At 36.8% G+C, this 12,500-nt stretch overlaps 1 protein-coding gene across 2 annotated transcripts in view; it reads right to left on the bottom strand.

Annotated features, from left to right (window-relative positions):
* The window catches only part of LOC137996391 (polycomb protein SCMH1-like), a 26,218-nt gene that overhangs the window by 8,365 nt on the left and 5,353 nt on the right, over positions 1 to 12,500 (bottom strand). For both annotated transcript variants that reach the window (XM_068841769.1, XM_068841768.1), the window contains 6 exons: positions 12,044 to 12,099; positions 11,188 to 11,274; positions 2,703 to 2,757; positions 1,598 to 1,852; positions 810 to 866; positions 273 to 317 (listed from right to left, as the gene is read on the bottom strand). In XM_068841769.1, the coding sequence (XP_068697870.1) occupies positions 273 to 317; positions 810 to 866; positions 1,598 to 1,852; positions 2,703 to 2,757; positions 11,188 to 11,274; positions 12,044 to 12,099 (555 nt within the window). The remainder of the gene's footprint in view (positions 1 to 272; positions 318 to 809; positions 867 to 1,597; positions 1,853 to 2,702; positions 2,758 to 11,187; positions 11,275 to 12,043; positions 12,100 to 12,500) is intronic.

Below are 12,500 nucleotides of genomic sequence, written 5' to 3'. Positions count from 1 at the left end.
ACATATATAGAGAACTTGCATGCACTTCTGAACAAAATGGAAAGTGGTAGAGATGAGATTGAAAGAGCAAACCAAATATGTCTCACCGGCACAATTTCAATCACGGAAAGCCAGATGAATGGCCTAGCTGTTTGAAAAGTACATCTCTAGAATGAAATTAAGTGGTGTAGTCTTGAGGGATAAACAAACTTAGAAGGAAACACTTCTATCATTTACACCCGTGGCCCTTGATATGCAGGTAGTACCCTAAAGCGTCTTTTGCTCTTAGTTACCTCGCATTGGTGGAATCTTGGGAGGTTTTTGAGAATCATTCTTTGCTGAAAAAAAGGGGAGTTGCAAATGCTGGTTTAGTGATGCCCCTTCAACGCTGGTTTACACATATAGTACAATCATAGGGGCATGTCTGCATTTATGCAAAACAATGAGTAAAAGCAGGCATAACAAACAAACCTAAAAGAAATGATATTAGAAAAGATATTTTTTCCTCTCATGTTTGCATTTGTATTCGTATGGTTGCTTGAACCATGTAACGAATCAAAGCAGAGAAAAGCAATAACCTGAACGAAACAAATTCAACTGTCAACAATAATGTTTAAAATGAAGTCAATGGACTAAGCAAGATGGGGGAAAACTTTGCCTTAGCTGCAAGTAGGATACATTGCCGATGATTGTTCTTGTCATATAATTGTGATTTGTTTTACACTTAGCTTGCATGTTTTGTGTAAAAACCTTGAGGTTCACAAGAAAACAAAGTGGACTTTGATTCACCAATTCTCTCAGGGAATTTTTTACATATATTATTTACTTACCAGCTGTAGATTGCTTTGAGGCTGACCGTGTGAGAGGGGCAGATGAACCAGGCTTAACTGAAAGTGAGCAATTAGGATAACAATTATCGCATAATTAATTTTGGTACACAAATTATCTGTTTTAAATCAAAACTTTTTTTAAAAAAATTATCAGAAGGAAAAAAAGATTTAGCGAAAAATACACAAAGCCCCTTACCCAGAGATGTAAAGTATGATCTTGAAAACAATAACTTGAGAAAATTTTTTAATTGACGTCGTTTTAAGTTGAGTGATTTTTCCATAAACTATATAAGACGTGTTTCATATGCTGAAGACTTTCTACCTCTCAGGTGTTTTTTCTAGTGTTACTTTAAAAACCTTGCTATGTTCAGCTTTCTCCACAAAAATATCCCTGAATCACCCATAGGAAATCGAAATATCTTGAGACCCACAGAACGTACGCACATTAACAATAGTAGGCACCATCCTTAAATAATAATTATTATTATTAATTTCCTTTTATCTGAAGCGATGATAGAGCACACTAACCAGCCCCAAGGATTGGGGCCTAGGGTTAGGATGTGTTGGAAGTCTATTTGACAGATAAAGCCTTTCTTACATGTAGGATGTTATTATTATTATTATTATTATTATTATTATTATTATTATTATTATTATTATTATTATTATTATTATTATTATTCTAAAAGGGTATTTTACCTTAAATGAGACTTATAAGACTAGTTTGGATAACAACAAAATGAACAAAAATTAATAAAAAGACCTGACATTAAATTTGAACCACTCACCAGTCTTGTTTGACCCTTGTAATTTTGGACTTTGTAAAGACTCTTTATCCTTGCTTGGGTTCTGGCTTTCCCTCAATTTTTTTACAGCTTGTTCAAAACACACAGCAGAGCAGAGACCTTTGCAGGAGATGACCTTTTTACCATCATTGGAAGCAAAGTCTTTCAAAAGAGCTGATTTTTTGCACCAGGAGCACACCTTGGGCATATGCAAAGGATAATTCTCTCCAGGTGAGGCTGTGAAGGTTATGTACACACCTGAATGGGTTTGATAAAAGGAAATTTGACACTAGCTAGGACGCCACAGGAATTGCACAATAATGAGAGCAAGCATGTTTACCCAGCATAGCCTAGCAGTAGTTTCAATAAATACAGACAGGCAATGAGCAGCATTGGCTACTTCACTCAGAAAAGAAGTGATATATAACAAGTACTCCAGTTTTTCCCTGTCACATACACGTAAACCAACATTTGATCAATAGTGCTTTTACTCATGTGATCAGTAATCTTGTTTTTCCACCAAAACAAAAGAAAATGTTTGCATTATAATAGAGTTCAATTCCCGGAGGATTAGTTGGGTACACCAACATGAACGCCGTTCCATTGTTTAGGTACACCAACATGGCCACCGTGACGTCACCTGAAAACTCTCTATATATTTATTTATTGTAGTCTTCCAAATTAGTTCTGTGCTAGAGAGAATTAAAGAGAGTACATACATTATTGTTATTATCGCTCATCGTCATCACCATCATCGTTACCAACTATTATTAACATCACTACTTCAATGAACAGTTCAATACTATCTGAAAGTCTATGCGGACATTTGGTCACTTCCCATGGCCTAAGGTGTACACAGAGTGCCGGATATGCCTTAAATTGATTCCCCCTTTATTCCATACTAACTGATACTTTCCAGAGAACTTTCCTATCCACACAACAACGCATTCTCACAATAATATGGGATTGGGGTGTTTACCACATGAAGGTTTCATTTCTCTGGCAAAAGCAACCTTAAAGACTGACTAACATCTCACTGCCCCTAACTTTCACTTTGTTTTCCCACTGTCTATTTACTGCAACAGGTGACTGAACTTAATTTCATTACCTTCTTTATTGACCATTACATCTGATGAGCTGGGAACCTCATTTGGCCCACTTTCCTGAAAGAAAGAGATACTTTTGTGAACATAACTAAAAGCAAATCATTCACAAAATGAAAAGAGGAGGTATCCAATATATCTTTGCCAAGTGAACTTAAAGGACATTTTTGAGCACCAAACTCATCAATATCATTTATATCCTTATTAGCTAGTGTGTGTAACCACAAGGCCCCATTCTGGTCAGGTGAATGAATTTAGAAACGCAATGAAAAACAAGCTGAAAACCACACGTTTGGAAATGATTTTACACCTGTGAGTAAAATACTCCTTAATTTGCACATTCATAAATCTAGCCCAGAAAATGAAGATACACAACTTTATTTCATCACACATTTTACAATACCTGCTTTAATTTAAACCAACCTTATTTTTTGCTACCTTTGAATGCGACAGTAGAGTTATTCGAAGCCCCCAAAACACAAAGGGCAATTCCTTTGGAGATGTAATTTCAATAACTGGCAGGTACAAAAGTCGGACGAAATCAATGAAAAAAAAACGGATTTGCAAACCATTAATTTTGATGTTTGCCTAAATTTCATCAAAGGTTGGCTTAAAGATTAGGGTAAGCAGTGGCAGATCCAGACCTGGAGGTAAGATGGGGGCCAGCTCTCAAACATTTTGTTTTTGGCCTTTCACAGTTTTGGTATTTTATAGTGTTTTGGTGGCTTTGGTCCAAAAATAAGGGAGGGGGGGGGGGGGGGGGGGGCAGGCCCCTCCCCTGGATCCGCCACTGTTGAGGGTGATTTCTCGAAGCCTTATAATTTTTTTTTCCCATTGATCTGAGGTCCAGCTGCTGGGTTTCATCAGGTTCCAAACACTTGAAAACCATAAAACTTCTCGGCCTACAACCTTGTGGTTTCAAACCTGATGAAACCTTCGCAGTTGTTTTCAAAGTAGTTAATGAAATCCTTCTATATTGAAACAATTTTAGAGAGAGATTTATGTGTATGCAATTAACAAGGTAAATTCCCATAAATATCAGAAACTCATATTGTATCAATGACTTCAAAACTTGGCAAAACGAAACAGGACACACAGACAAGAAAATGTACTGTTTTCCACATTTTCCCTTACAACTGAGTGCTTCACAAGCATCAGAAGTGTTCACCACAAAGGACTGTCCCAACAAAACTTAAGATCACAGTAAACTTTAACCAACAATTTGTGAGAAGACAGAAGTCTATGTTGATCCCCTAAGCTCACAAATTGAATTGTTGGCATTCCCAACAATTTCCTGTGGTAAAACCAGACCTGATAACAACGATAGAAAAATACCAGCTCATTACAGCACAGTGTGTAAGTGGCAATTAAGAAGGCGAGATAGGAGAGTTGCACAATTGCAATCAGTACCAAAGATCTCTTATACGTATAAGTTGAAAAAGCTTCAAATCTAATAGCCTCCATAGCAGGCGATAAAGTTAGGAGTCCTCCCTGTCGTCTTCCCCTTAAACAGGCTGCACATCAAACAAATTCAAAATAGCACATTTTTGTCTCTTCAAAAATCTATCTAGCCGCATATGAGAACCCCCTGTACTGTTATATCATTATCCAATGATATTGAGGAGCAAGGATGGCACAGTCGGTTAGTGCGCGGCCTTGGTGCAAGAGGTCCTGAGTTCGATTCCCGGATTTCACATCCTTGTTTCGACTTCTTTCCTTTCCGTGTAGCTAAGTAGCTTTAAATACCCGTAAAACGGAGCACTTATGCAGAGGGAGGAGTAAAATGAGCGCACCGTCGACCTCAGGTTTGTTAGTTGCATTACTGTTACCAGTTATCGACGTTAAATATGCTTACTAATTCACTTTTGTTTTACTTTATCCACCTGTTATATTACCTTGACTAGTGCATAGGAAACTTCAGCCTGCCAGTTTCAAAAAATCGCGGAAACCTTTATATCCATGCGTAACGGCAGTGGAACTTTGATTTTATAAGGAGGTTGGCACTTTGGCCAAATAAACGTGAATAATAAAGACCGCTAAATGAGCCATTTATCAAAGGTGTCACTGAGTATGTTCCCCTTATTCATGTTTATCTCCTAGTTCATCTGCACCATTTAAGGGCCCACAGACGGATTTTTCGCGCGTTGCTAAGGAAGTGAGATGTTACTTCCGGTAACTGACGTCATCATATCATGAGCTGACAAGAAAACCCACTCAAGCAAAAGTCACCGCTCAAACTGTTGTTTCCATCGAAGCTTTTTCCTCGCCCTTCCTCGCGCTCGTTTTCAGATCAACTGCGCATGCGTAAACGAACTGACTTCTGGTTTGAGAAAAAAGCTAAATTTCCGGCAGTTTTGAATTGAATTAAATTTTTTTTTACATGGCACGTTTCACCCCCAAATACAGAATATAGCTAAGCATTGATTTTTTAAAATCATCTCTTTTGAAAAAGTTATGGGTATTTCAGTATCGTTTACGTCTTTAAAAAGAACACTTTTCAAAATAAAAAGAAAACCATGCTTGGCTGGATGCAAAAACGAATACAAATTATCAAACCATCGATTAAATACCCAAATTGCGTGGCACGGAGACAAATTTAGAGTTTTCTTTTATTGGTCACATGACCATGGACGTGGTATGACGACATCATATTTAGGGTCATTGGGTTACAAAATTGGAAACTGACCAAAATAATGCCAAATTCTCTCAAATTACTTAACCATTACATCCTTAGCAACGCACCCCAAAAAATACGTCAGTGGGCCCTTAAGGTGGGTCACACAAATAACATTTTAAGAAACAGTAACTTTTGCACACAGTGTATTACCAAGCAGCTATAATGTTAACACATGAAATAACAAGATTTATGTGCTCAATACTGGATGTAGTAGATTACCATAGCAACAGGGAAGACATCCAAAAACACCCCATATTTTGTCTTTAAATGCTCCTACCTGATAAATAAACTTGAAAATTTTCTAGCTGGAAAGTGGTGTTTATAACTTAAAACTCTATGCAAAAATATAAAAACAAACTTATGGGGTGGAATCATGGCAATCTTGTCATAGGAAAATTTAGGGCAGCCTTGAATTTTCTTTGGACTTTGCAGGGAGCTTTCTTTATAACTAGCCCACTAACCACCTTCCAGCAATAAAAAAATGGGGGTTACAGAGTTTGTTTTCGCAGTTTTTTTAGCCAATTAAAGACAAAATATCATTTAGGGTATTTTTGTCTAGTACACTGTAGCTTCATACCTCAGTGGCTTAGCTCATTAATTAAGCAAACTACTTTAGGATTACCGGTAAATATCCAATTTGTAATCACTGAAATACCAACCCTGAAACATGTCACAAGCCTCCACAATATTGAGGGTCTTTTCAGTGAACTGGAATACATAGAGGATATTACATGGCCGCGTGGAGATACAAAATTTCTCTGAGTGTTGAAAAATATTTCACGAGTGAGTGCAGTGAATGAGTGAAATATTTTTCAAAACAAGAAGAGAAATTTCATGTCTCCAAGCAGTCATGTAATAATAACTATTTATTATATAAACACCAATGAAATACTAAATCAAGGTGCAATTTTCATATGTAACCATAGCAACAGTGAGCTTTTCATGTGTGAAGATAGCATGTTTTGCGCGAAAGCTCACTTGATATTTCATTGGTGTTTATATAATAAATGTAAGTATTACAGTATTTCACCACCATAACAATCTTTCACACGTTTTCAAGTAAGTGAGGGCAAGGCTTATATCACTCAAACTTAATGCAAGAGCATCCTCAGTGTTTGATTATCCTTCAACCCCCTTGCCCCTTTTCTGTCCAGTACTTTTTTAATCACTTCCAGTGAGATGTGAATCCCAGAGGCTCAGGTTCAGGTCCCACTGGAACATCTCCAATCATTTCAAATAAATATTTATCAAAATTGATTAAATACAAATATAACATCGATAGAAAGAATAAAAACATTATTTTTTTTTTTTTAAAAGGTAGCAAGAAAAAGACCTAAACATAAATTATATTTACAATACCTAGGGTAAAACGAAACTTTGTGACTTTTGGACAAAGCAATGACAGAATTATTTTGTTACATGGATTTTAAACTTCAGAGTTTCCATGTCATATTGAAAGATCTACAGTATAATAATTACTTATAAATAATAATTTATAAAAACCATTAGTTGAATTATTTCAGTCTGACAGAGGTACATTTAACTATTTTTTGGCCTAACTAAAACTTTGCCATTTATTTCATGGAAAATAACTGCTATAGACATGATTTTCAAGACCTTTTTGGTCCCTCCAACAATTTATGAACACCCAGTAATCTCTTTCCTCTTCTACTGTGTTATCCTTGTCAAATCTACTCTTGACTTTCAGAAGTTTTCTGTAACATGGTTCGCAGGTCACTAATTTCATAATGCGATCTGGCAGAGATGAGAAGAGTGACCTAAACATAACTCTGTTGAGTGTTCTGGGATCTTGCTCACTGTTGTCTGCGATGTATTTTTCACACACAAAACAAACGGAACATTCAATATTCTTAACAGGAGGTGAAACCATCTTACGACTGAAATCTTGACCAGTCCATATCTTGATGTGAGCAAGATAGTCTCTGTTGTCTTCAGAAATAGCCGCACGCACAAATATGTCACGTTGCCGAGTCAGTCTTTCCCAACATAAGAAGCAGACCTTTTGGATACCAACACTCTTGGGTAAATTACTAAATAATAATGGAAATTTGCTTCTCCTCAGTTTCCCTTGTTGAGAGTCATTGTAAACTGGCTTTGAGCAAACATAGCAATCAAACAAAACTTTTGCCGCATTGTTGAACTCTTGGCTTTCAATTTTTGTCACTGACTGTGAAACTAAATCCCTGGCAGACTTGCTAAAAACATGATTGCTAGGTACACTTGAGGAGACAGTCGCTGTGGTATTATCAGAGGCATAAGGCACATCTCTTGTGTTCATAACTTGTGCAGGAGAGGATGTCCGTGTTTGCTGATGCCCGCCATTAACAGAATCTACTACCTGTGACGACATTTCTTTGGGAGTGGCATTCGAAGGTGTGCCCTGTTTGGAGGTGGTTAGACTCTGGTGGCATTTCTGGCAAACAGCGGCCTGAAAAAGCCATGCAGGATGACTTCCAAACAGATGAGGGTGCTCCACACGAAAGACAACTTCTGGTTTTTGGACAAAGTAGTCAGAACACATGATGCAATTCCAGAACTTAAATGTCATGTTTGTCTTGTTGCCACTGTTAACAACAGGCAGATTAGCCACCACACAATATACACCTTTGATGTTGGGTGGCTCAGCAAGGAAATGAGGAGCCTAGGGAGAGGAGAACAGAGGTTTCATGATCAGTCATAGGAGTTAGCTGTGGCTGACATAGACAAACTGCAGACAAACAACCCAGGGATGAACAATGAAAAAATTAATCTTATCTCGTTGAACAAACAACTTAGATTGATCAGCGGTTTGTCCCCAATGAACAGTGGAGGCCCTCTAATGTTTTCTGGGTTCCCAAAGCCATCAGTGAACGTATACAACAAGTGTCACAAAAAAAAGAAATACTGTAATTACTGTTTGAACTGCTTATAAGAAAAATCAGACACAGCTAAGACCAACAACAATCATCTCCCAAAACAAACCACGTATGACAAATTAAATGCAACATGAAGTAAGCTACACAGCTTTATTAGCAAACACTCTTGAATTAGGTTTGCACTTTTTCACATACATGCATATAAAAAAACTAATTAGTAACAGTAAACTGCAAATGCCAAGGTTCATTTTATATTTAAAGAACAAAAAGAGACTGGTGGTGTTTTGAAACCTCTGCTCTCACACAATTACCCACAGGCAATTAACAGATAGACAGCTTTAAAATGTGCCATGTAAATTAGTAGCAGAAAAGAAAAAAACACTAAGAATTATTTAGCAACAATAAAATTAATGTACAGTGTACTACTGAAATAGGAAATATTACAGCTCAGTTGTATGTGTTTTATGATGTTTTGTTGATAATGCAATAAAACACAAATGTCATGTTAAAACTTAATTAAACAACACAAACCAAAATGGTTAAAGGGAAAAATGTTTTACCACCCAACAACGTCGTAACACTTTCTATCACAAAACAGTTATTACTGTTTGGACAGGCCTTTGCAGGACAAAGGTTATTTCTATAATAATTATATGTACATGTATGCCACAACAAGTTGCAAAATTGTTGAGACAATTTCATTAAAAAACACCTTTTCTAGCTTCCAATACCTGCCATATCTGGAATTTAAACCTTTCCCACTTCACTTCCCCTCTCCCCCTGTAAATGTTGACTGTTTAAGTTTGCAACAAATTTTTGGTCTTGCTAGCAACACTGATAAGGGGGGGAGGGGGGCTGCAGTGTGAGAGATAATGGGTAAATTAATAACGCCCCAAGAAGGTGAAGTCTCACCACTATTTTTGCAACTTGTTGCAGTTATGACACTGTTACAACTCTTTGACTTAAGTTATCCCAACCTTTGCAAAACGATATACATGTTATTATTACTTATTGAGTACATTGCATATAATGTTTACCCATTTGGTTAGCATTAGCAAAGGATAAGGTTTGTTTCATTATTGATAAAACAAAGACCCATGTGCAATCTATTATCTGTGAAAGAAACAGGCTGCAAACATTCTCTGAATAGATTAATTACTATTAATTTTTTATAGTGTTGAGAACATTGCAGGTACTTGTTAACATGCAACAAATTACTTTATACTTAAAATTAATTAATTTTCAAACAACATGCATGACACAGTGCTCAAAATTTTAAAAAAATTCCAGATTGTCCATGTTTCAAAAGCCGGGCAACTGGACATGTAAATTTGGTTGCCCGGTGAGGACAATGTGCGAGCCGGCGAGCCATGGCTACCAGTGGCGAGCCATGCAAGTCATGCAGTTACTGAAAGCTAACCATTTTAAAATGGATGCTTAGACTTAAATACTCTTTATCAGCCCATTTGAAATGGGTGCTTAGACTTAAAATGCAAGACTCGCATGGCTTGCATGGTTCACTAGCTCACAGATTGTCCAACCCCATTAGGATGAAACTCCCTACAATTAAGTGCATGCCACGTTTAGATGCAATCACATTGCATTGGAGCTTGAGTATTCCATAGAAAAAGTGTGCACCTGTGGTTTTTTTTGTGGAAGTCTGGGTTTAAGTTTTAGCATTTTTCAAAGTGGAGTCTCTGATCTCCATCATCAGCTACATGTTTGTGACATTGTCTCTTGAATTTTCCCAACTGAAAATTTTTTGTAAAAGCCAAACACAGGAAAATGCTCAACAGTGGCAAACTAATTATTATTATAGTTATCTTCACACTACTATCAGACATGACCATAGAAAACCGACTAGTGAGTTGGGTGCTGCATAATGCAATTCATTTTCTAATGGTTGGGTTGTCTGTTGTTTTTTCTTTGGGCAGCCAACCTTTCCATTTTACCTAAAACTAGTCGCCTGGAAAACTTTCTGGTTGTCTGGACCAACCAGAACGACTGCTAATTTCGAGTACTGCATGACATCTAGTTACAAACAAATTCTTTTACTTTTAATCAAAATGAACATACTACTTATTCCTCTGTCCATGTTATCAACAGTGTAGCTTACCCATTTACCATATATGGTTTGCAGGACAGTTATTAGGAATGATTAAGGACGTTGCCTACTAATTAATTCAAAGGTATTTTTGCCCGGTTTAAATACTGAATATGCAAGAAAAGCAGATCATAACACGTGTTATTGAAATCCACAAAGAAAATTGGGGGAGATAATTAATCAACAATTTTGTAAAAAGCTTTAACATACAAAGCAATGTACATGTATAGCGTTCTTTTCCAAGTGGAAGCTTAGTTATCTCTGAAAAATGCATGGCTACCCCCAATTTTCTTTTTGGATACCAAGAGAACTGGCTAAGTTCTGTTATCTCCGCATAGTTTTGAACCGCAGAAAAATATCCCGTATTAATAAGCACCACTGATAAGAAATCTGAATATCTTGAGATGCGCAGAACGTATGCACACTAACAATAGTAGGCACCGTCCTTAATTGAGTTTTAACCTGAATCAAATAATCCACGCATAAATGCAAGATTGCTTGCTTCTCAAACAATACCTCAAAGAAATAAAATACAACTCAAACTTGTACATGCACTCTTTGGAAGATACCCACAAAGCTGCCTAGCTAGGTGGGTGCGTAGCCACTAAACTTAGCTGGTAATAATGCACAACACACTCAAAAAGGAGCCTTAACACGGGTACAAAAATACAGGTATGTGTTTCTGATTAATTAATAACTCAGCTGGTTTAGAACAACCGAATTCCCACCTTATTAATTAACAATTACTTTTACAGTGTATTCCCAATTGGCAAAGCCAAGACATTTCAGGTTGAAACAGATATTGATCCAAATGAGTCACAAAAAATTCTTACCAGAGCAGGGTCTGGCTTGATGGTTTTACTGGAGGTGTTTACAGAATCCTGTGGCAAGGACGGTACTTCAACTGGAACACGAGAAACCTGAGAAAAAAGAGAAAGTACTGAGTTGTACAGGATAATTTTGACACTTAACCCATTGAAGCTTGTGAGTGAGACTTAACTCTGTCTTATGGCAGACGATTTTACTCGTAAAGTGGGAGCATTCTAGGGTGCCCAAGGAATGAATGAGTTAAATAATATTCTTGTTGTTCAACAAACATGACAATAAAAACAATGCCAATTCAATGCTACAAAACCATGTTTAACACAATGCTAACACAATCCAACGCCATGCTAATTAACACTAACATAACGCTAATAAGATCCAGTGCTAACACAATCCAACTCAAACACAAAATTTGCCAACCAAAACATAAGATAACTAACCCAAGTTGTTGCAAATGCTTGTTACTCATTGTTAACTAACTTAAATTGCATTTAACTACATGGAAAAATGTTTGCCAACATGAAAACAACAATCAACCATCAGTAAAATAAAATGTCGCTGAGCTGTCGTCGGCTACAACTATTACTGAAAACAATTAAGCGACATTGATAGTGTAGTTAAAAGAAGGAGGAGTTTGTCTATGATATGCCCCGTAATGTTTCCAATCCAGATCCAAACCCTGTACATGTATGCAGAACCGCCTTCGAGTTACCAGTACTCAACTTATTATTTTTACCCATTTTCATAGTCTCTAATATAAGTTCCTGAGATTTTTTACTAGTCTACTAGAAAGTTTCAATGGGGGAACGGGGCCTGTTGTTCAAATTTACGCCAAAAGTCTTCCAAATGAAGCAATAAACTTACTGCATTATCAAATTCTGGCAATGGTATGACTGCTGCACTGCTTTCATTTTCCAAACCTAAAGAAACAACAACAGACTAATAAATCATGAGAAAACAGCCTGCAACAATTATTACAATAATTATTTTTATTTTTATCAATGAAAATAAAGTGGGCAGGGGTTTCAATAGGGGTTAAAAACATATGCACAGGTGGTATACCATTAGTCTCCTCTCACTACCAGCTACATCGTAGTTTGTCTTGATTTTCACTAAAATCCTATTATAAACTTGTCAAACTGTCACCTACAATTAGACAGCACAGACGGCTATTTCAAAAGTTTCTGAAACCCCTGAGTGGGTGGCAGTTTTTAAGGAATACAAGATACACTTTGCATTGAATGTTGTCATTAGTACTAAGACATTATTGCAAGGAAAATGCCTGAAGGTTGGGTGAAGTGGTAAAAATTTTCCTTTGTTA

This window comes from Montipora foliosa, chromosome 3 (assembly GCF_036669935.1).
Source record: "Montipora foliosa isolate CH-2021 chromosome 3, ASM3666993v2, whole genome shotgun sequence".
Lineage (NCBI taxonomy): Eukaryota > Metazoa > Cnidaria > Anthozoa > Scleractinia > Acroporidae > Montipora > Montipora foliosa.
Note: the sequence above shows the minus strand (reverse complement) of the source record. Positions and strands in the feature narration are given on the sequence as shown.